The 23,283-nt window shown below is 36.5% G+C and overlaps 1 protein-coding gene across 4 annotated transcripts in view; it reads left to right on the top strand.

The window, feature by feature from the left end:
* NBEAL1 (neurobeachin like 1) overlaps positions 1 to 23,283 on the top strand; it is an 86,937-nt gene that overhangs the window by 35,913 nt on the left and 27,741 nt on the right. For 2 of the 4 annotated variants that reach the window (XM_074911073.1, XM_074911072.1), the window contains exons 11-31: positions 2,053 to 2,139; positions 3,610 to 3,693; positions 5,203 to 5,301; positions 5,406 to 5,986; positions 7,755 to 7,887; positions 8,477 to 8,596; positions 9,787 to 10,090; positions 11,014 to 11,099; positions 11,514 to 11,603; positions 14,434 to 14,602; positions 15,641 to 15,774; positions 16,189 to 16,348; positions 16,445 to 16,547; positions 17,285 to 17,441; positions 18,046 to 18,204; positions 18,590 to 18,749; positions 18,979 to 19,067; positions 20,017 to 20,598; positions 21,148 to 21,323; positions 21,670 to 21,823; positions 23,090 to 23,218. In XM_074911073.1, coding sequence (XP_074767174.1) covers positions 2,053 to 2,139; positions 3,610 to 3,693; positions 5,203 to 5,301; positions 5,406 to 5,986; positions 7,755 to 7,887; positions 8,477 to 8,596; positions 9,787 to 10,090; positions 11,014 to 11,099; positions 11,514 to 11,603; positions 14,434 to 14,602; positions 15,641 to 15,774; positions 16,189 to 16,348; positions 16,445 to 16,547; positions 17,285 to 17,441; positions 18,046 to 18,204; positions 18,590 to 18,749; positions 18,979 to 19,067; positions 20,017 to 20,598; positions 21,148 to 21,323; positions 21,670 to 21,823; positions 23,090 to 23,218 — 3,756 coding nt within the window. The remainder of the gene's footprint in view (positions 1 to 2,052; positions 2,140 to 3,609; positions 3,694 to 5,202; positions 5,302 to 5,405; positions 5,987 to 7,754; positions 7,888 to 8,476; positions 8,597 to 9,786; positions 10,091 to 11,013; positions 11,100 to 11,513; positions 11,604 to 14,433; positions 14,603 to 15,640; positions 15,775 to 16,188; positions 16,349 to 16,444; positions 16,548 to 17,284; positions 17,442 to 18,045; positions 18,205 to 18,589; positions 18,750 to 18,978; positions 19,068 to 20,016; positions 20,599 to 21,147; positions 21,324 to 21,669; positions 21,824 to 23,089; positions 23,219 to 23,283) is intronic. The other 2 variants (XM_074911074.1, XM_074911075.1) reach the window with 1 other exon arrangement.

Below are 23,283 nucleotides of genomic sequence, written 5' to 3' on the forward strand. Positions count from 1 at the left end.
GGAAGGTGTTATATATTTGTGTTTTCCAATGTACTGTATCTCCATTCTTTTTCAAAGCTAAATAGCAAAGATTAATTTATCTGTGGAATTAGGATTTCTCCTAATTAGCTGGGGGTGGAGACCCTATTTCTAGATCTTTTTTCTTTACTTATGGAAACCTTGCTACTGGATTCACCAGCAAGCTGTGTAAAGTGTGTTCTGCAGCTCTGCAGATAGCGGGAGAGTCCACATACATACCTGAATGTAAGGAAACTACTGGATCTTCAGCAAATATGGAGTGAAAGGAATTTTCACGGAAAGGAAGAGTAAAGAAAATTCATAGCACTATTTCTGCTATAGATATCCCTAAGAACTTGAGGTATTCAAGGCCATGCTTCTAGTCATGCTTCCAAGTCACTTGCAGTTCAACAATCTTCTAAGATTTAAATTTTTTTTCATATTTTCTGATTTTAAGGCTTATGGGAAAATTGTCTTCCTTTAATTATGCTCTAGGGTTACAGATCTGCACAAAAGCTTTTCAAAACTGCTTGGTTAAGTTTTGATGATCTCAAGGTTTCTTTTTGCATGTGACATCTGAAAAGAGGGCCTGTACTTTAGAGGTGCAAGGAGGTGTTTATTCTGTACTGTCATTTAACAAGCTGCTTTGTCGGTCCTGAATCTTGTCTCATCTATTAAACCTCCTAGAGGTCAGACTTTGAGCAAAGCACAATGACCTCTAGCACTATGCCTGGTTAATTAAAAAAAAAAAAAAAAAAAAATTCAGAACAGCTTGTAAATAGAAGAATTAAAACCATATGGACATTGTAATAAAAATCCATTTTACAGGTCTTATCAGCATTTAAGTAACCCATATGAAAAATTTGATGGTTTATTTTCATGTCTGCATTTGCTTCTGTTTAGTGTTCTTTCCACTTGTTAATGTTATAATCCGCTAAGGCATATTATAGTTATTCTGTAGTGTTAAGTGCTCTTGACTCTGATGTACCTTTCAAAATGGCTTGTGTTTCTAACTATGTGCTTTCACACCTATGTAAGTCAAACTAGTATCTTGAGTGTTGTCCTTCTGTTTGCCCTAATTTATGGAAGTTATGATATCTCAGGTTGTTCCTCTTCAGAGAGATTGCCTAACAGATAATGGAACAAAACGTATGAGGGGAAAAAAAGAGAAATGCTTAGTTTTTATTCACTAAAGGAAAGTGTTGTTCCCCTTTTTTTTTTTTTGAGGGGACTTTTAAAACAATTCGGTGAGGGATTTTTTTAACAGTTTAATAGAATCTAAAAACATAACATCAATTTTAGTCCTAATTAGGTTGCAGCTAAACTTTGCACACAAAGTTACTACAGTCAATTTTGAAGATATTTGGGTGAGCTTTAAAATTCAAATTCAGAAACTTACTAGGTATCTAGCTACTGTACAGAGAGCATTTTCTTAGCCAAAGATGCAGTATAGGTGTATGTTTGATTTAAAGCTATTTACAATCTGTCTGAATCTTAGGAGGATGGAAGAGATATTTTACCCTTCTTCCTGTCCTAAAGATTATGTGCCTTAGAAATTCTGCTGCTGTTGCAAGATTAAAATATTCTGTCTAGGTATCTTCAGCCTTCACCTAGGATGAAACATCAAGTGGAAAATTGTGAAACATCTGTATCCATTTCTTTGCTAATGCCCCACTCTTGTCTTTATTTCTTATAAATAAATTTTTGAGAACCTCCTGTCATATTGCGTATTGTGAATGAAATCACACTTTCTAAACCAGTGACCAGTATAAATTCCAGATAAATCTGTTTCCTTGTCTCAGTGATTACATATTTTCATTTAATTATGGTGGGGGGAAAACAGCAATTACTATTTAGCAAAAATACAGCGTAATCTTCAGTATCATAAGAATTAACAGAAGACTAGTATTAATGGAGGATTGTGTCTCACCAGTGTGAGAACTCTTTTTTTTTTTTGGTATGTAAAATACAAATCCAAGGCAGCCTCCACAGGTTTGGCTGCAGGTAACTGTTTAATGCAATTATTTCCATTATTCTTGTCTCTGTTTCTAACAGCTGTTTTTAAATGCTAACAATAAAGTGGCAGACAAGAGTGAGAAAGACCTTGCCAACAAATTACTGACAGAAATGAATGAGGACCAGGTACCTACCTAACCTGTATTTTTCTTCGGTTGAAGTCAAGACACAATCACAGGAAAACTGATTCCTGTGCTTCACCTTAACCATCCTCTATAAGCCTTCTGCAGCAAGATGGTCTTGTGTTGCTGCACACATCAGTATCTCCTGTCCCTGGAAAAGAATCTTCCTGAATAACATATTGAATTCCACCTCAGTTTTATTAATCTGCTTCCAAATGCAGATATTTAGAATAGATTGAGCCTCAGTTATGGTTCTTTTAAGGAAAAGGTGAAGTACATGAATGGAATCCAAATAAATTCTCTCAACCTGGTGGTGATTTCCCTCCCCCCCCCCTCCCCCCTTTTCTCTTTTTTGCTTCTTTGTCTCAGCACTGTGGTGTTTTGGATTCTGGGGCCTTGTTTGTGAATCTCAATGGTTGTATTTGATGTCCTGATTCTTTGCTTGTCATCAAGAACAAGTGTTCACAAAACAATGGACAGGCTGAATCAGGGAGGTAGGAATAGCCTGTTGCTTTAATTTTCCCAAAATATTGTGGAAAGTTTCAAATGCAAATTGTTCTTGTATTTTATAGTAAAATGATTTTTTTCTGATTAAAATGTAAAGAAATGCTAAATACAAGGTATGGCTATCTACAAATTGTGATTCTAACTAATAGCTCTGGCATTTTTAGAAACTTTTTTAGTGCAACATTCTAACCACATGTAAATGTTTGTTTACATCTTACACTGCCTTCTGATACTTGACATTTCATTTTCAAAATATGTCTGATATGCATATAATATTTCAGAGATAACAAAACAGAGTATGTTTGTTTGCACAGTTTTGCTAACTAGGTTTACTGATGGATGCGATATAGTGCTCCAACATTTTTGTCCCTAAAACCACCATAGAAATATCAATATCGATAAGAATTATAGGAAAAAAAAAAAAAACCAAACCAAACCCCAACTCAAAAGATGACTTAAATTGGAAAAAGAGATGTTGATCAATGCAATGAAGCTATGAGTGAGGCAGCCACCTTACTGTGCTGGTGTGACATTTCACAATTTGTGTGTGTGTTGCATTGGCCTGTAGGGACTTGGATAGAAAAGAAAACCGTTTACACGAACTGCAGGTGCCTGATTGTCCAGCAGCGCACACACGCGTACGGCGAGAGGTTTCCTAATTTGTTTTCCTCCCTCCCTCTTGAGGTTGTCCATTAGCCGCATGAGGAAAACCTGTTTGTCCATCGGAGTATTTGAAGTGCAATGTGTGTTGTGAATGCTTCTTTCCTCTTGAAGTGTGTGGCTAGCTGTCTACTGTTACGTAATTCCTTGTAGGCCTTGGGGTTACGAAATCTTGACTGGTGGGGAGATGATTTTTGAAGCATGTTAGCAAACTCCTGGATTCCCTCCTGGCAGGAGGACACTATAGATTTCAGAGTTGAACTGTCTTTGCGCATTTGTATATAACTTCTGTACCTGTTACTTTCAGGTGTTTCAGGGACACCTGGACTGCTTGGCAGTGTCAACCATTCAAGCCCTCACAGCAGTAATGCACAAGTCTCCAGCTGCTAAGGTAACAACAGTATATATGCAAAGGTCTGTTTCCAGTTAGTGTTTTTATCACAATACCTTGATGAATCTTGCTGAGGAAGATGAGCAGATTGTGGTCACGCATTCGTGCCAGATAAGAGTAGCTGATTAGCATCCCATATCCCTTTGTATGTGCCTAGTGGCTGGACACTGAGCCATCTTTGTGTCAAAACTGGAAGATCAGAGTGTTAATGACTGTTGGAGCCTTTGTAAAGGAAGTACATCGTTACTTGTCCCATGAATATGTGGTGTAGAATTAATGGGTATTTGCAGAAATTTTCAGGCAGAAGTTTTTGTGTTGTAGTTTTATCATTGTCATTAAGCTAACCCAGGACAATATTGCTGTCCAAATGGTGGTCTTGCTGTTCTCCTGCCCCACCTTAGTAGTTATTCTTGTGATTTGATAAATGCATAGGTTGTGGTTAGTTTGTGAATCTGACTGGAAGCTAAGCCCACAGAAAAATAATGTATTTATTCTTAGATTACCGACTTCATTCGATTCACCCCATGGTTGAATGATTTCCTAGTCTTGGCATGGAGAAAGAGATGAGGCTGCACAGTGGAGACTAAAGGAAGGGTGGGAGTCATCTGATTTGGTTGCTACTTGCAGTACAGTCTAAGTGAGAAACAACAGGGTGACTTATGCTCCTCCAGAGCATTACTCAGAGTTCTTATTTCTCCACTGACTCTGGAAAGCCTCAGAAGAGTTTTGCTGGGCATGGGGACTGGCTGTGATTCACAAAGGATCAGTAAATTTTTCAATTATACTTCCACTGCAGCATATGTATTTTTTCTTTCCGTATTTACCTAAGCAATCATCTCACTTCTGCTGACAGATTCATCCTTAAAAAAAAAGAAAAGAGTTTTAATTTCAGTGCAGTACAGCTGGGGAAAGAGTATCCATTCTGTATGATGTGTTAGCTGTTTCCTAACTAAACCATAAATGGATGCTATTGTTTGGATTTTTCTGCTTGACTATGTTTTTTCTTCATGTAAAATCAATTGGTTTTCAGAAAAAATTCCTTGAAACACTTTTGTAATTTTTGAAGTGTTTAGGATGGGTGGTTTTTAATCAAGCTGGTCTTGGAAAATCTTTCACTCAGAAATTAATATCTGAATACTTCTAATTCTCAATGTAATAATTTCATGCTACAGTTTGCGTTTAAAAATTAAGCTATTAGTATTTTGTGATAGAATTAACATTTTGATTTATAGAAAAGCAATTATATTCTTGTATAGGTAATTACTAAAATACAACTTTGATCTTTTAATTCTTTATCTGCATGCTGCAGTGAGAACCTTCTCATCTGCAGCATGCTAGAGACAGCACAATGGATGTATTATTATCAAGAAGAGATTTCTAGCCCGAAAAACATTATTCTTGATTTCTAATTATTTTGCGTCTTAATATTGTGTTAAATTAGAACCTGCTGCAGTAGACAAGCAATTTTTGTCTTTTATTTGTTACTGAGACTGGGATTTTTATCCTCAGGAGGTCTTCAAGGAGAGGATTGGTTATGCACACATATATGAGGTACTAAAATCCTTGGGTCAGCCCTCACGGGAATTGCTGGAAGAACTCATGAATATGGTGAGAGGTGCTTGCTTTGGATGCTAAAATGCTTACATCTTTTCAACAGTACTTCTAGCCATATTTTGTTGTACTTCATGTCTGAGTTCTCTGATGTTTTTCAGGCTGTTGAAGGTGACCACATGGCTGTTGGGATACTAGGCATTAGTAATGTCCAGCCCTTGTTGCTGCTTATCCAGTGGCTTCCAGAACTAGAATCACATGACCTGCAGATTTTCATCTCAAATTGGTTGAGGCGAATCTGCTGTATTAACAGACAGAGTCGTGCCACGTGTGTCAATGCGAACATGGTCATCCGTATCATTGAGACACTAAATTCCCATTCTGCGCTCCATTGTACTTGTGCAGAGAACCTGATTGCCCTTCTGGGCTCTTTGGGGAGCCAGTCAATGGGCTCAGAAGAACTGCTTCAACTAATACGGCTCCTGAGGACTGAGGAACCAAAACGAGCTCACCCTTACGTTGTTCCAGTGATGCGAGCCATTCTAGCAATGGCCCGAAAGCAGGGCATGGCTAGTGCCTTGCAGTATTTCAACTTGTGCCACAGCATGGCTGGAATTGCTGTTCCATCAATTCATAAGTGGCCAGGCTCTGCGTTTTCTTTCAACGCTTGGCTCTGCCTTGACCAGGACCGGGTGGACCCTAGCGCGAATGGCAAAAGTGGCAAGAGGAAGCAACTCTATAGGTATAGTTACTATAACTACTTCAACAGTACAAATCTAAGTCATCTGTTCCCTGTGGCATATTGTACCCTGTGACATGTGGTACTTTTGCTTATCTTCAGAGAATGCAGTATATAGTGCTTAGTTTGTAAAAGGGAGCAGTTTCATCTGTCACCAGAGCCAGGCTGTGTTACAGAAATAAGCATGTAGTTCCTCAGTTATAATGCTTTCTTGTCTACAGTTTCAATATCCATAACTCCAAATTGCGTTAAGGTTCATGGCTTAAACAAAACAACATTAAAAACAGCAACCCCTAAAACCCCTACCCCAAAATAAGAGCAGCCTTCCCACTGTTTCTTGTAAAGGTAATTAAATCTGTTTTCTATATGAGAACACAATGAAAAGAACACCTTGATTTGTTTAAATAGACATTGATATGGATGGTTTTTAGTATAATTTAACTTTCTGGGTACATTCATCATCAAGCAGAATGGGGGAATACTAGTTGAAGAATCTCTTGCTTCCTTCAGTGCATGGTACTGCACTGCAGTTTCAGGGAAAATGTTAACGAATGCAATTTTAGTTGTACCAGTATTTTCCAAACCTCTGTGTCTTAGAGTGTTACTTTTGTTTATTAATAACCATGGTAGCAGGTGGAAACCCCTTGGATTTCTGCAGCTGCCTTGTCTATTTGTATAGCACAGGCCTGATGAAGGGTGCCGTCTGATAAACTGCCACAAGACTGTTTCCAGAGTTTGTCAGCGTGTCCCACTAAAGATCTTAAGTAGACTAGTTCTGGAAAACTGGGGTGGAATTGCACTGCAAAGTAAAGCTGTGATTGTATTTCAGTGTGTTGATATTATGTCAATAACTGACTAGTTTTCTATCATGTTACATACAATTTTGATGACATTATTCTAGTTCTGGTAAGCTAAAACAGTAGTGCATTGAAATTAATACAAAAAAGAGGAAACTGAAAATTCCAATTTCAGCTTGAAATGTTAAGCACACAACTGAATTAAAATTATTAAAATTGGTCTAGCTGCTATGTTTTACAGTGTTTAATTGTAAGAAAGCTTATGTCTATTGAAATTGTCTATAATATTCATTCTTTGTGTGTATTTATCTGTTACCTTGATAGATGCAGGCATTTGATAGCAGTTAATGCATTCACTTGGAATAATGGTACCTAAGGGTATGCGGCAGGTTTTGATAGCAGTTCACAATGTGTATATAATTTCTTGTATTCAAGTATTTAAAAAATGAAAGGTTTCTCAAGGCAAACCTGTGCTTGCAGGGCTTATTTATAGATAGCTGCTTACAGATGATTTTCTTCATTATATGAGTGAAATAAGAATGGCTACATTTACATTTTGCACTAAGGTAAGGTTCCTGCTGATAGATGATCAGAAATAAAAATAAATCATGGGTGATACTTATTTCCTCGTCACACAGTTTTAATGTAGATTTGTACATAAAATTAAAGACTGAACTTTCTGCATTTTCTAGAAGAGCTATTCCATGTGCTCTATTGGTCTTTAAAATAAATAAAATCTCTTTATACAACATTATGATGTGAAAGAAGGCAAATGGAGAAAACATGTCTAGTAATTGTAACAGTAATGTCACGAATCTGCATGCAACACTGGCAACTTTACCAGGGGCAATAGTAAATACTGGATGAGTGACAAATGGCTTAAGTTGGTTCTCTCCTTAATGAATGAACGTTAGATGATTTCCATTAGTTTTGGTGAAGTCCTTGATTGTTTGCTTTGTTGTCTTTTTCTGTAGCTTTTTTACAGGAAGTGGTATGGGTTTTGAAGCATTTATTACATGCTCTGGGGTATTGGTGGTTGCAGTTTGCACAAAGAGAGAATATGCAACAGTGATGCTGCCTGACCATTGTTTTTTTGACTCTCTCTGGGTAAGATTTGATACCGAAAAACACTTTGTTTAAAATAGTACTGTTAGCTCAGAAGTCAAAGTTGGGGTTTTTTGGTTGTTTTACAAATGGTCTATTTTCTCATGTTTAAATAATTCCTTGCATAAGAACAAATCTAATCTTAAATAATGCAAGCAATTTCCATGTAGATCAGTGGTAGATTGAGCTAGATTATGCCTATGTTAGGCATTTGTTATTGATAAACTGGTTACAACACTGTATTAGAGATTTTTTTTTTTATATTAAATTATAACAAGCATAGGTGTCTATGGTGCTGTGTGAACGAATCAAATGTGCTACTGTGTTTCCATTTTGCCTTTCTCTATTCCCATATTTAAAGACTGAAATTATCGTGAAAGAGCTGTATCTCTCTCCTTTCAAAAACCTGTTTGCATGTATACTACTTAAAAGTGGAAGCAGCTGATATGTGGTCTTAACTTCTTGTTGATGCTTTGGATTTATTTTCTTAAGTGATTTTCTCACCAGATTAGTAGAGAGGAAGTTAAATATTTTCATGCTGTCATTTCACTGCTTTTTAATAATGACTTAATTATTTATATTGCTTAACCAGCACAACATAACTATTGTTCACATGCCTGGAAAGAGGCCCTTTGGTCAGAGCCTTGTGTACATCTACGTCAATGGACAACAGAAGGTCTCTGCCCCACTTCGATTCCCTGCCATGAATGAAGTAAGTTCACCTTCTGAGCTATACCCCTGTTGTGATGAGCTCTTGTAGAAATGAGAACATAGTTAGCTTTTTTAATTTGGAAATTGTGTAAGAGTTTAAGATAGCTTAGCCTATTGCTAATAAGCTTCTGTTCAACTTTGGACAGTGTCCAGAGTATCGATTTGGAGTAAAACTAACCATTAATTAATGCTTGTTTAGTCATCTTGGTTTAAAAATGACACAAAACCCCACTTCATTACCTTGATTAGATTGTGGGGTTTTCCTCAAAATAATTACCTGAGCATATTGACATTATTTATGAATAAATCATAATAAATCACAGTTCTGCTAGTAGGATTGGTATGACAGTACTCAGTGAGGAATATTCCCTGTTGTTTTCAGCAGTAATTTTTTTACTTGTATTTTCTGTATATTCCCTTAATATGCTAATCTTATACCTGCTTTGTTAGCTGGGTAATTAGTTTACATGCAGTTATTCTAACCATTTCAAATGTGTACACGTTTAGCCTAAAAAAACCCACAGCGGCTGTTGAAATGAGTACACATCATGTTTAGTTCTCTTTGTAAGCATTATCCATTCTTTTTGTGGAACAAATCCATTTTAACTGGGCTACAATACTGAATATTCTTCCCTCTTTTGTAAGTCAGTATAATACTTAAAAAATGAGAGTAAATGTAACTTCCATTGTGAGATAAAACTCTGGATTTTAGCCCATCTGTAGACTAAGCACTATAAATATCAAGGTATTTGAAAGCAGAGCAAGGAAGCTTCTGATGACAGCATCTATTTGAATGGAATAACTGATACTGATACAAGAAATGTGCAGTTAGCAGATATGCTGGGCTAGTATTTTGAAATATAATCCAGAAGAGGAGAGGTTACCAGGGTATTTGGAGCACCATCCTTCCTCTCTGCGCTCCTGCCAGAGGTCATGCAACAGTTGAGGTGACCAAATTGTTCTTAATTGCAGGAAGGGCACTCTGCTGTTGTGGAAAGTACAGGTGGTTTTTTGGCCTGTTGTGTTGGATTGCTTCTTTTCCAGGGCATGCCAGAACTGGCTGCTCTTGGCTTAATTTATTTAGGTCAGGTTTGCCAGAGATAGTCCTCAGATCTGCTTTGTAAACTGTGAAAGAAGGAGGTTAGATTTACAGTATGTTTTGTTTTCTTTCTTCTATGCGTGACTCTCCAGGCATTTATTTCTTGCTGCATTGGCTCAGCTGGTCAAAGAACAACAACTCCTCCTCCATCTCAGATACCAGATCCACCTTTTTCCTCCCCTATTTTGCCCCATCGGACATCACTGGGGGGCATTCTCTCTACAGGAAGTTGGGGTGGGATGCTTGGAAAACCAGAGCTCATCACCAAGATGATCTCGGCAGGGACTCAGGACAGTGAATGGGGGTGTCCAACATCTTTGGAGGGCCAACTTGGATCAGTTATTATCTTTCATGAAGCACTGCAACCTCCTCAGGTGAAAGCATTATATTTAGCAGGTAAGCGGTGATTGTACTGGTTTTAGTGGAATAAAGGGGATGAGTTAGGGATGAGACCCCACTGAGCTTTGCTCTACACATAATGAAAAAGTTACAGTCTGGAAGAATTGCAGAGCTGACAAAGTGAGATTGCCTTATAACAAATAAGCTTAAAATGGAATGATAAGTATTGTAAGTCTTATTTTAAATGTTATGTTTGCATAAGCTCATCTGTTTATCATATGTATGGACCTGCCATAATCAAAATGTTAGGTAGTTTTTTCATTTGTAAGTTCTTAATTTTTGCTATTGTTTGCCTACATGTGACTTTACGTTTGAGACTCTTCAAAATATTGCCCTTGTTTTGATAGGCCACTTAAAGGTAATTTATGCTTGAGGGTTTTTCCACAAGAATCAATTAATAATTAAGAGGTCATTTAAAAAAAATAAATCTGGTAAGCTGTGTCTTAAAGTTCAAGGTGTTAAGGTACTAGGTTCCGTAATAATTTGAGGTTGTCAAAGATTAGTGTAAAAAGACTTCCATCATTTAAAGGAATTATTTGGTATTACTAAACAAAACTACCTTGAAGATTACTCATTTTCTGGACATTTGGGCTTGATGACAGAGAGATTGGTGACAAATATGAGATGGGTATTTGTAAAGACAAAACCATTAAAGCTGTTTGAAGGTATAAATAAACCCCTTCTTTGTATAGTTTAGCTTTTTATCAGGAATGTATTTCTTTTTAAGCAGACCCTATGGAATGAAAGATTTAAGTCACAAAGCATATCTCAAATAGGTATGGTTCAGAGTGTTCTAGTTGTTGTTGCAACAAAGTATAGTAGTATAAAATTTGTGAAGGTCAATTTTAATATCTTGTGGACTCTTAAATATGTAAATACATGATTTTTGTACATAATGTATACATAATTTCTCTTAACAGGTCCAAACTGTTTAACTCCATGGAAGTCTCAAGAGGCTGAAGTTGGAGATCTCCCCAGTAAGGTGCTGCTTCATTATACACCAAAGGTATGAAACGGTACATGATTTCTCTTTGATTAGTGAGCAGTGATTTCTGAATACATTCTAGATGGTCTTTTTTTTTGCTTTGCTGTTTTATAGAACAGGTGAGCGTGCCATCTTTACGCGCTTATTATGGGAAGATAAAGAACAGCGAGAGTTTTCTTAAACTTTAATCTTGTGCAGAGATAGTAGGTTTTGTTCTGTTTGGCAAAAGGACAATTATCTTGTACAACTGTGAATGTCAGATCTAAGATAACATATATGATGTTTCAGCGGTTCCAAATTGTTTAAATATTTTAATTTCAACATGATGTCACAAACTTCCTGAAACATATTATGTATCATTTGGAAATGTTATGTCTTCAAGGATCTGTAGCTTGTTTCCTGAATTACACTGTAGCTTCTTCATCTGTTTAACAGGCCTGCAGAAACCCAATTTGTCTTGACCTGTCTTCAAATCTTTTACACGGAAGACTAACTGGAAACAAAGTAGTGAACTGGGACGTCAAGGTAAATGCGTACCGAAGAAGCAGAACCTGGTGTAAATATGACCAGTGGCTGTATATGTTCACCTAACCTTTAGAATGTGGAAGTTATTTATCATAATGCAAGTGACATTTAGCAGATACAGCATGTTTTTATAATGAGAATTAATGGGTTAATGCTGTGTAGCTGGAGTAGTATTACATTGCATTTATTGAGAATTTACAAGGGCTATTGCTCTTAATGTCACAGGTAATTCATTAAGATATTTTGTGGTGGCTGACTACTCTTCATAACCTGTTCGATGCATGTTGTGTATGGAAAGCATTTTATCATCTCTAGGGCATTCTGTCATGGTTTTCTTGCAGTTTTAATCTCTGAATTAGATTAAGATTAGAGTTAACACTTGTGACTTTGCTGTTACTCATATAAAATAATGTTACTGAATTGCAGACTAAGTTCAGCAGAAAACAAGGTGTGGAGTTAAAATATTACAAGAATATAACACTTTTTAAAAGAGATAACTTAATCTAGTTACCTTATTTACTTTTGGTTTGGGGTTGGCAGGACTGTGATCTCACAGTCCAAAAGCCTCACTTCATAGAAAACACCAAATACTCACTAAAATGTTACATCTTATTCTTTCTCTGCTATACACTGTCCAATATTTTTCCTTGTTGTTCGATACATTGGGGTATCTGATTCTTACAGGCTGTGCAAGTCATCTTTCTTTAACTTTGTTTTTCTAATCTCAGCACTACTGCTGTATTAGTACTGGAGCTTAAAATGTAACATTTTCTGTCTAAACCTGCTTAAACATTCGACATAGCGCTGAGGGATATGGTGTAGTTGGGTTAATGGTTGGACTGGATGATCTTCAAGGTCTTTTCCAACCTAGACAATTCTGTGATTCTATCATAGCAAAACTGTCCTATATTTTGGTGTTTCTTTTTCTGTTTTGTTTTCTTAACCTAACACATTGGGTCCTTATGCCCTTTTGGTTAATCAGTTAATTTTTTTAGTCTCACACCACTGACAGTTCAGATCTGACTTTTTATCATAGAATTCAAACTTACAATTTTGTCAACTCAACTGCCAACAAGATTTAGTATTAATGGTTTAGACTTTCTTGGTGCTCCACAAACAAAATACTGTTTGGGCAAGTTACACGTCCATTAGTTGTCTTCTGTGTAAAATGCCAGATGATCTTTTACATGCTAGTTCTTGGAAAAGAGGAGGAAACCAGCTTTTAATAAATACCTTTGCGTACCTGTCTGCTTGTTTCTTCCCTGATCATTAACACACATAAATATCAAAAATTAAAGTCAGGCTTAGCTCTGTGCAGGAGGAAATCAAGTTATTTGCAGTATCCGAATTTGATCCAGAAACAGTGAAATGAATAAAGGTCTATTTCTTTTAAATTTAGATAGCATACATCCAATTCTGTTTTATGGGCAGAATATTTGATTAAAGGCTCTTAGCTTTGAGAAAAAATATGAAAATATGAAAAAATATGAAAATATGATATGACTAGTTTGAAATTACTGCAATTTGTTCTCTTCACCCTGTAGTGAGAAGAGGGACGTGTGAGGAGTATTTATATCTCTAGCTGTATGGGAAAGCATATTTTGAGTACGAGTTTTAGGAGAATCTTTAACAAACACGATGGAATTTAGCACCCTCTTGAGGAGGACTAGTGAGGAAAAAACACAAGAGCTGATAAGGAGCCTACCCTGTAGACAGGTACAGCATGGAAGGAGCTAGTTACTGCTGTCTTGTTGTTCAGACAAATTCTGTTTTTCAGCTTTAAGTTGTTTTCTGTTTCCAAAAACTGCAGTTCTGTGGTGCCCCTTGTTCTGCTGAAGAAACATAGAAATCTTCATCCATGAGATAAATTTTGCAGATTTAAAAAACTTTCTTAACTGTTTAATTTTGTTAAATTCACTTGAATAAATGTGGGCTGGAGAGTGGGTATCGTAAAGACACATGGAGCAGAGTAACAATTCAAAGAGTAGAAAATGATGGGGAAGAAAAGGATGATTTTCCCCCACTTCTCCCCAGCTTTTCTGACTGGCAAGTGAGAGTGATATCCCACGTTAATAGGCTGGTTTACAGGATATTGGGGTTTTTTTGGCTGTTAAAGTTTACTACACAATAGTTTTCATTGGAGAATTGAATAGGTGTCTTTGACTAGCTTGCTGAGACCCTGATTTTCTATGTGGCATTGTGAATCGCCTCTAGAAATCTTGTGACTTGAATATGTTACACCTTACTACAAAAGCACTGCTTGAAGTGTCATCTTATCCCTGCTTATGAGGAGGGGGGGAAAAAAGGGGCTTAGGGGACTTGAATTTTTAAAAAAGTCTTAGAATTGAGGTATGTATATAGTTACTTTAAACAAAAAAACCCAAATTTTATTATTTTTAACTACCTGAAGTTGAAATCTTGCAGAATTAAAGCACAGATGTGTACTAATCTCTTCATACTGCTTGCTGCAAGTAAGTTAGAAATCAGAAAAAAATATTTTTCCTGTTTTTCAAATACATTTAGCAGAAAATTCTTTCTAAAATTTGTATCCTTTGGTTTCATGTGTTATGTGGTGGGGAGGAGGAAGGAAATGTAAAAATGCGCTTTCAAAACAAGAGCTGACAGAAAGGGATGTGTGTAATTTCAGTGTCTAAAACTTGGGCAGCTTTGTTGTTAAACAGTGTTTTAAACTAATTTTAAAGTGACACGTGAAACGTTCTGATTAATTTGTGAGTACGGAAAGGTCTTTATATTTGGAGTAAATTTCTGTTGCATAGTTTAGGGGGTTTTAGTTATGGTGATGATTTTCCTCCTTTTTCTCTTGATTTAGGATATGATCAACTGTATAGGTGGAATAAATGTGCTGTTTCCATTGCTGGAGCAGATCAGTTTGCTTGGTGGACAGATACCTGAGAAGTCTGAAGGGGAAACTCTACCTCCAGAACTAGTCACTCCCGTAGAAGGAGACTGGGTGGTATTGTCATCCACAAAGGCATCAGGTAGGAAAGTACAGTTGAACTGAATTCGTTTTTAAGCTTGATTTTAAAAGTCTTCATGTGAATGACAGAAAGCTGTTTTGTTATGCGCTGACTTTTCCAGAGTACCTATGTAAAGCTGAAAGGCTCATTCTGTTCCGAGATATCAAACATGGAGACTGAACACCAGGAGTTCAGCCCTATGTAAAATTAACTCACTAATACATTTCTAATATAGCTATATTTAATGCATTATTTTTCACGATTTGCTATTACATTAGTGTAGAAGTATGCAGTTTTAAAATTTCTGTTCTGAAAAGTTTGTTCTGATTATTTTGAGAAATTGTGTTTGATGCAAAGGCTACTAATATCAATAGGAGGAGCTTTCCTACGACTTGAGTGCTGGGTCAGACAGTAACATTAAGATGTTGCAGCATCAGAATAGTACTGTTTAACCTTTAGCAACCTTTGATGGTCTTAGGAAAATGTTCAGACTTCTACCTCTTCCACACACATCAGATCTTAGTATTAAAATAATAATGAAAAAAAAAGGAACAGAAGCTTTAAGAATAGGTTTTTAAAAACTGGGATAATATTGAGAACGAACTTTGAACTTAACAGAAACAACTGAGAAATCAGACTTTGCAAGGGAAAACCAGCATTTTTTTGTTTCAAATATGAAATGGTTAAAGTTTAAAAATAAATATCTCTCTCTCTTAATTTTTTGCATATCATGGCTAGAAAGTGTCAGTTTCCAACTACAGAGGGAGAGTAACTGCAGCATATGCAAATGATTGTAACTGCAAGAGAAGTTTTTAACCTGCAGCCAGATGGATGAGGCAACTGAAGTCAGAACTGGGGTCACTTTGGTCTGCAGAGGCATGGAATGGCTATGACTCTGCACTGGAAAAATGTAAAGAGAGCCTACAGCTAGGGAACAAACAGAAAAGGAGTTGAGAAGTTCAAGAAGTAGGAATATGAACAGTAGATTTTACTACTTTTCCTTTACTTTTATGGTCCAACAATGAACCGTGAGGCTTTTGCCACTGTTCTATTTTGCAGAAGCACGCCTGGAGAAGAATATTGTTGCAACTTTCATCTTGATGATTAAACACTTTATTCAGAGACATCATGTTAATCAGGAAAATCTTATTCACTCCCATGGAGTTGCCACCCTAGGAGCCTTGTTACAGAAGGTGAGCAAATTTGAGAAATGTCCTTTAGTAATGAATGTTATGGATGAGGTCCTGATTACTTTGAAACATTCTTAGTTTGGCCAGAATGTGAGGTTCTTCAAAGGTCTCCTTAGTACATGCTTTTCTTTCTTATGTTTCTGAAGACAAAAAGGTGTGAGGAGTTGGTCTTGATCTGCAAAGTGAAACATGTTTTTTTTGTCTTTTTATCATGTTCTGCTTTTTTTGTGATAGATACTGTGTTGTATGACTATTCAAACCAGACTGGTTTTGTGTTTCTTCCATTGCTTTAATGGAAGCAGACATTGCTGTGGAAGATAAAGGAATCACTAAATTTGATTTTAAAAGAAAAAAAAAAAGTAGTTTATTAGGATATTCAGTATTTTGAGTGCTAACACCTGTTGTTATTTTGAAAAGGTGCCAAGCAACTTAATGGATGTGAACGTACTGATGGCTGTACAGTTGTTGATAGAACAAGTCTCAGTAGAAAAGAATGTGCAGCTTTTGCAACAGATGTATCAACACTTACTTTTTGACTTCAGTATCTGGAACAGTGGGGACTTCCCCTTCAGAATTGGTGAGCTCTTGGGCTTGGGCAACTGTGCAAAGACACAATAATCTTCACTTGACATAAATCTTTATCTAGGTTCTAATAGAAAACTTTATGTTATAGGGCATATACAATACCTTTCTACAATCATCAAAGACAGCAGAAGACTCTTCAGAAAGAAATACGGTGTGCAGTTTCTTCTAGACACCCTCAGGATTTATTATGGGTATGAGTTTTACCTGTTCTAACTCCTCATTTATTGTATGTAGCTGTTGGGGTTTTTTTCTTCATCATCCTAGTGAGAAAATTAATAAATACAACTGCAGGTTGGCTTTTGGTGGTTGGTTTTATTTTCAACATTGCATTAAATTTTTTTTTTTCCATTTGACTTGCAACTTTCCCTTGACTTTAATTTTTATGGTAGGATTATATGAAATTTATGCCAATGATACTAGAAATGCTTGAAAAAGTCAACAAACTTCTAAAACTGAAGGACTTGTTATTAACAATTCAAATTAAGTCATAGATCATTACCATTATGAAAAGAGAGGGTGTTTATTATTTTAAGTTCTTTTATATCCTTGTAGAATTTGAAGTAAGACTTTTTTATGAATTTAAAATCTTAGCTTTCAGTCTTGGTGACTTATATCTATATGGATATAGTCATGTCATTGAGGAAGATTGTCCAGAGACCTTGCTCTTTCCTTTAGAGGGTGGGAGGGGAAAGTCTGAAATCCTGACCTGTACCCAGATCAGTACAAGTTGACATTTCAGGGCTTTTTATAGACTTGGTAAGTCTGATCTACTATTGCTTATTGCTATTCAGTTGCCTTACTTCAGTACAGGCTGATAGCTTGTGCCATGATATCTGGGTAGATGAAAAATTGCAAAACGAGCACAATCAGATTGCTGTTGATGAGTCATGAAGTACTTAATTTGCTTTTCCTCTCTGTTGTTGTATAGGAGTGGCTGTAAAGACAGTGATTTTGCTCCTGATGACTTGAGAACAATACGGACATCCCTCTATGGACTGATCAAATATTTCCTGAGCAAAGGTGGAACACATGAAGAAATACAGAGCATTGTAGGATACATAGCTGCCACCAGTGAAGAGGAGCCGGTATGCAATATGGCATAAATTAGTAGTTTAAACTGTACATGTTTTGGTTTTGCTTCTTGGTGTTTAGAAATCTTGTGTCCTTAAAAGAGAGCGGAACAAGATAGAAAAAGAACACAAGCAAAGTGTTACCTGATGTGTGATTCTGTTTAGATGTAGCTGAGGATGTTATATAAGCACACTGGAAACCTGACAAAGTGCTGTGCAGGTGGCAATATTTTTACCAGTTACTTTCTTCCCCTGAAGAGGGCAGAAAGCACATGATGTGTAATACTGCCATTAGAAAGGTTCTCTTAGTTTACAAAACTAAGTGAATTCGACTCCAACTGATCAGAAGTTGTAATGATGCTGTTTCTATTCTGTAGACATCAATAGAACTTGAACTTGCTTTGTAGCTCTAATTACAGTTTGATAACATGTTCTATATATAGAAAAAAATCCAAAAGCCCCTAATTTTGAATGCAGTAACATTGATCAGACTCAATATTACCGCATTCTTTTCTTTTATGCCAAGCAAAGGGTAAAACTTAAGCCAAGAAAACTTTCCGCAAACAGAGCGTGAAGTTTGAATGAATTGTGGATTAATTTGGTTGTCTTAATTTTGTAGCTCTGTGGAATTCTGGATGTTCTCTTCAGCCTACTTCATTCCAGCCCAACCCCAGACCAGCTTTTTCTATTGCTTTTTGAACCAGGGAATGCTGATATTCTTTATGCTCTGTTATTGCATCAAAGATACTCTGACAGGCTTAGAGAACTTGTGTTCAAGGTAATGAATTGATTTATATGTTCTCAAATTAAGCAATTGAACATAAATTTGTCTTTTTCAGTGGTCTGACTGCAGAAGTGTATGCAATTACAAAGATACTAATCAAGTTTTATTTCTTCTCTGTGATGTTAGCTAGATTATGTTTTGTTCTTTGTTTTTTCTTCTCTGTTATGTTAGCTATTGTATACTGCCATAGTCACAATGGAATTAGTATTCTCTTGAAGTATTGGGATCTTTAAAAAAAAAAAAAAGTCCATGTTATTTCAGTTAGCTTACAAAGTAAACTTTAAAAACAGTAGACCAGCATGTTATATCATATACAAGTTTAAGAGATATGGATGCTCTCCTGTGTTTATTCTGCATTTGTGTGTACTTTTTCTTGCAGATTGTGGAAGAGATGCTGAAATGTACTAAAGTTTATGAACGTAGTAAGCACCGTATGAAACTCAGAGAAGTAGGATACTCTGGACTGGGGCTCCTTCTGAATGAATCGCCAGTTACTGTTTCTCTTATTAAGAACCTTCTTAACCAAGTTTTGTATGCAGGTAATTGGCAAGTGTGTCTACCATTAATAAACTACTGTTCAGGAGCAAACATTTTTGGTTTTTTTGCTCAGGAAAATCTGTTCTATTTGAACTTCCCCAGTCTCCACTAACATTTTCTCATTTCACTGAAGTTTGTTCTCCAAGTGTTCTCCAAGGCAATTTTTAATATTTAGCTGTGACATTCGGTTGCATGATGTCATTTGTGTTGTTTTTTCTTTCTTCCCTACAGATCCTGCTGTGAATTATAAAGATCTCATAGCTATAGTGCATCTGGCTCATAGATCAGATATAAATGTGAGAGTGGTTATCTGCAGAAAGGTTAGTTGTCTTCATTAAAACTGGAATACTGTCCTTTAAGCCTGTAAGCTGTACAGTATGATATTTTTGAGACACAGTGGTGGTATTTGTTGCTACTGCTTTCTTCAGCAATGATTTATGTTGAAAATTAAGCCAATCTGTCACTTAATGTTGAATTCTGTGTATTCAGGTCATTTTAAAAAACAAAGCAAAGCCTCTGTCATGATTCTCAAATAACTTGTATTTTCTACAGGTTAGAGATAGAAGACTCTTTGAATTACTGAGTTTTCTTAAAGAATGCTGAAGACCATGATCAAAGTTTTGTTTGTGTTCTTAATACGTTATTTTGGTAGAACATACTATGGTTCAAAAGAGTGGTTGTGGATACAGGGAAGAGATAGGGAGGAAGCAGTGACTTCCTACACTGAGCTCGCTCTCCAGCTTGTATCACTGGAATTACTAGTACCGAAGGTAGCTGTGAGGGGCTATGTTGTTTATTAAGGCTTCTCAAAGTACAAAAAGTGAAACGATAATGTATGCTGTACGTGAGCTGTCGGAACTATAGCTTACTATTGGAATAGTTCCTAATCAAGCATATTTTCTGTTTTAGGTTTTCTTTTTTTTGTAGACTAGTGTCTGAATAGGATTATTTGTTGTGATAACTGACTTTTGCAGAAATTGTTGCAGGGGAGTGGCTGAAATATGAGAACTTACCACTATGCTTTGATAGCTTCTTTTCTCCCCTACTCCTGAGAATTTTTAAATTTTTTTCTCAAATATATATTTCTAATAGGAAAAATGATTCTGTGACTTGTTTGCTTATTATTAATCAATTGTGTCTCTTGTACAAGGTTCTAAAAAAGCCAGAAAAAGTTGTAAGATTGTGAAATGTCTAATTGAAAAGCTGGAATGAATGCAGGTACAAGCTAAAATTAATGCGTAGGTATGGGATATCTTCTCCCGTCCTTAGGTTTTGCACCTTTTGCGTTCCCAATTGGATGCAGCACAACAGATTTCTCAGCAACTGGGTTGGCAGGACACTTTGATTAGACTATTCCTGAAAGAAAACTCAGAGGTTCGGATTGGCTTTAAAGAGAACAGGGCTGATTCTTCAAGGGAAGAGGAAAAAAAGCCTCTTGCTGAAGACCTTCAGAAACATCAGCCTGATAAGACAGAGGGAGACAAATCTGGCAGCTTTGCATCTGTTAATGGTCTGTTTGATCAGTGGAGTTTAGAAGACAACAAATCCCTGGATGTCCCTGCTCATTTCTCTGTTATGCCACTGGAAGATGCCTCCACAGCAGAGATGTCTTTTAGGTCAGAAGATCAAGAAGAATTGTGGCACAGTAATCCTTCACATCTGAGCTTAGATCTGTCCAGTGTTGACTCTTATGAATTAGCTGACATTGTGAATCAGATGACAGATAGCCAGCCCAGCACACCATCACCTATAGAGAATACAAAACCATTCTCTGGGCAGCCTGACAAAGAACTGGGAGTTACAAATGATGTGGGCTTCACTGCTGAGCTTTCTTTTTTTGAAAACCAAGGGGTAAGTAATTCACTCCCTATGTGGTTGATTTCTCCAAATGTCTGCAATTCCTTTTTATTTTTTAATCATCTCTCTGATAGATAATTGTTGTCCTTCCTTTTGTTTCCCATCTTCCAAAAGAAAAGCACACAATATAGTGAGCAGGGGTACTCCCTTTTATAATGTGTCTTCTATTTTGGTTGTCCAGTTGGAATAGCTTTGCCATTAAAAAAAACCCCGACAAACAAAAACCTAGAAACCCACCTTGCTGCCTTCTGTATTTTCATGTCCTTCATCTTCTAGAGGAGTCATGGAGCAGACTTGCTGTGAAAAAGTAAGGGTAGCTAAAGGTCAGGTTGAAACGGTGATGTAGAAGTCAGTATGTAGGACAACATACAAGAAAGCCACAGTCTCTTATATTTCCATTTTCACGTATTTAGCAATTGGACTTTAGACTGCAGAGTTTTCAGAAATGTTGAAACATTCAAGTATAGGGACTGTCATAAACAAGAGACATTTTGAAGGTTTTCTAATCTAGAAGGGCTGTAACTATTTCTCTTTTTTTTGTAGGGGGGTGATAATGAACTCATACAGTTACTTACAGACATCCTGCTATGTATAATGTGGAAAGGCATTGAAAAATCTGATGATGCTGCTTGGATTGAGAGAGGACAGGTTTTTTCTGCACTGACCAAACTGGGGATATCTAATGAGTTGCTGCGACCTTCTGATGAAATAAAACTAAAGTGAGTGTACAGTTCAAGGACAGGTTCTTTCATCCCTTTTGAGGAAAATCAGAAAAAGTAAGGGACATTAGTGAAGCTGAGAAGGGGTGGGTGTTTCCCAGCAAGATGTACTTTTCTTTGCTCTCTCTCTTCATGTAGTCAGAAGTATGTCATGTGTCCATAAGGTTTTGAAATTGTGTTGCTGGTTCCATGAGCTTCTCCAAATCTTTTACCTCATTGACTTATCAAGAAGACAGTTGTATCACTGCAGACTAAGAGATTTAATTAAATACTTAATTGGATTTTTTTAAAGCCACTTACACTTAGAACACATAATAATTACTTTGGGATTTTGTTTTCCGTGCAGCTTGCTGGAGAAGATGTTAGAATGGTCAGTCACTGATAACAGAGATTCCAAAGCTCTCCCTACACATGCTGAAAATGCCTTCAAGCTCTTGCTAATTGTACAAGATTTCCTGCAGGCAGAAGGACTAGTTAATTCAAATTTATGGACAGAAAAGGTACAGTAACTGCATAATGGAAGTAGTATTTATAGGCTGAAATAGTAATGAAAGTTGTCAGCTTGGATACTGTCATCCCTCTAGGCTAAAGGGCAGAGGTATTATATGGAAAGAATCACTATATTGTGATAAATCCTTTAAAAAACCAGGGTTTTTTAAGGCTACTTTTTTAAAAAAATAAAGTGTAATGTTATGAGCCATCAACACAGTAATTCCTAACCTGTTCTCCAAAATGCCTGCTTGTAAGTAAAAATAGTTTAATGCTAAAGCTTTTGATTGTGTTTAAAAAGTCTCCTCTTGGCAAAAGCTTTGCCTTCTGTGCGATCTAGCTTTGTGAAATCTAATTAGAAATGTGCTCTGAACTTTGGAGCAATGAGAATTGTGCTTCTTGCCAACTTTGAATTGAAAATAACAGTACTTTCATAAATTTAAAGCACCCTAATATTCTAAGCAGGACAGCTTTAAGTCTGCTACAGAAGCATTCATGTGATTCAGGGGCTTAACAAAAGAATGGTTTTACGTTTGGGTAATTTATTAGGAGGTGTGTCAAGGTATATTAGTTTTAAGCAAACGTGTCTGGATAGTGAAATGTGTCATTTGTCTTGTGAATAGCTACCTTTCACAAGGTTTGTATCACTTCTAGTATTGAAATACTGACAGAAAGGAGTGCCTCCTAATTTATTTACTTTTTTTTATTTTTAAAAAGTTGTTAGGAAGTTTCAAGCATTTCACTAAATCAGATATTCATGAAAGAAGTCTTGTTTTCCTTCTCAAGGCACTGTGCTTTTGCTATGGCTGGTGAATTATATGAGCATTGGACTCAAGTAATTTAAAATACAAAGCGAAAGAATGGAATAAAATCCTATATATAATGAACCCATAAACTGCAAGTTCATATGGTATCTGTGCTATTAATATTAGTGTCTTTTCAGTGATAGTAATCCTGCTCATGGAGCCTCTAACTTTTCTAAGAAAATGGCACTTACTGGAGTCAAATTTTAGGAAAAACATAAGCATATATACTGTATGCTGGGTTTGGCTTTGTTCAGGGAAGATACTTCAGTTAACATACTGGGCTAAACAGATTTTTGTAGTCAGGAATTGTTTCAAATTACTGGTTTAACTGCAGTGTTCTGGGTAATTTTCTGGGTTTGGGTAAGTTAGAAGTGTGAACACAGCCTCTTCAGCTTTTTGAAATTATTGTGTCTCTAGCTGGAGTAGCTGTTGTTAATTTTATTTCCTGAAAATCTTTTGTTTTTACAATAGCTGTTGGAAGAACTAGTGACTCTCATGGATAGCCTGTCAGTGTGGTACTCTGCTGGCCTAGAAGCAACTAGACTTTCACAGGTGCAAGTGCAGTTGCTCCTTGGATTTATTGCACAAGATAACTTACAGGTTTGTTGCCAATTCCTGCAAGTGGTACTGTGTTTGAAGTGCGGGTTTGATGTAATTGCTGTGGT

This window comes from Athene noctua, chromosome 7 (genome assembly GCF_965140245.1).
Source record: "Athene noctua chromosome 7, bAthNoc1.hap1.1, whole genome shotgun sequence".
NCBI classification, from domain to species: Eukaryota; Metazoa; Chordata; class Aves; order Strigiformes; family Strigidae; genus Athene; species Athene noctua.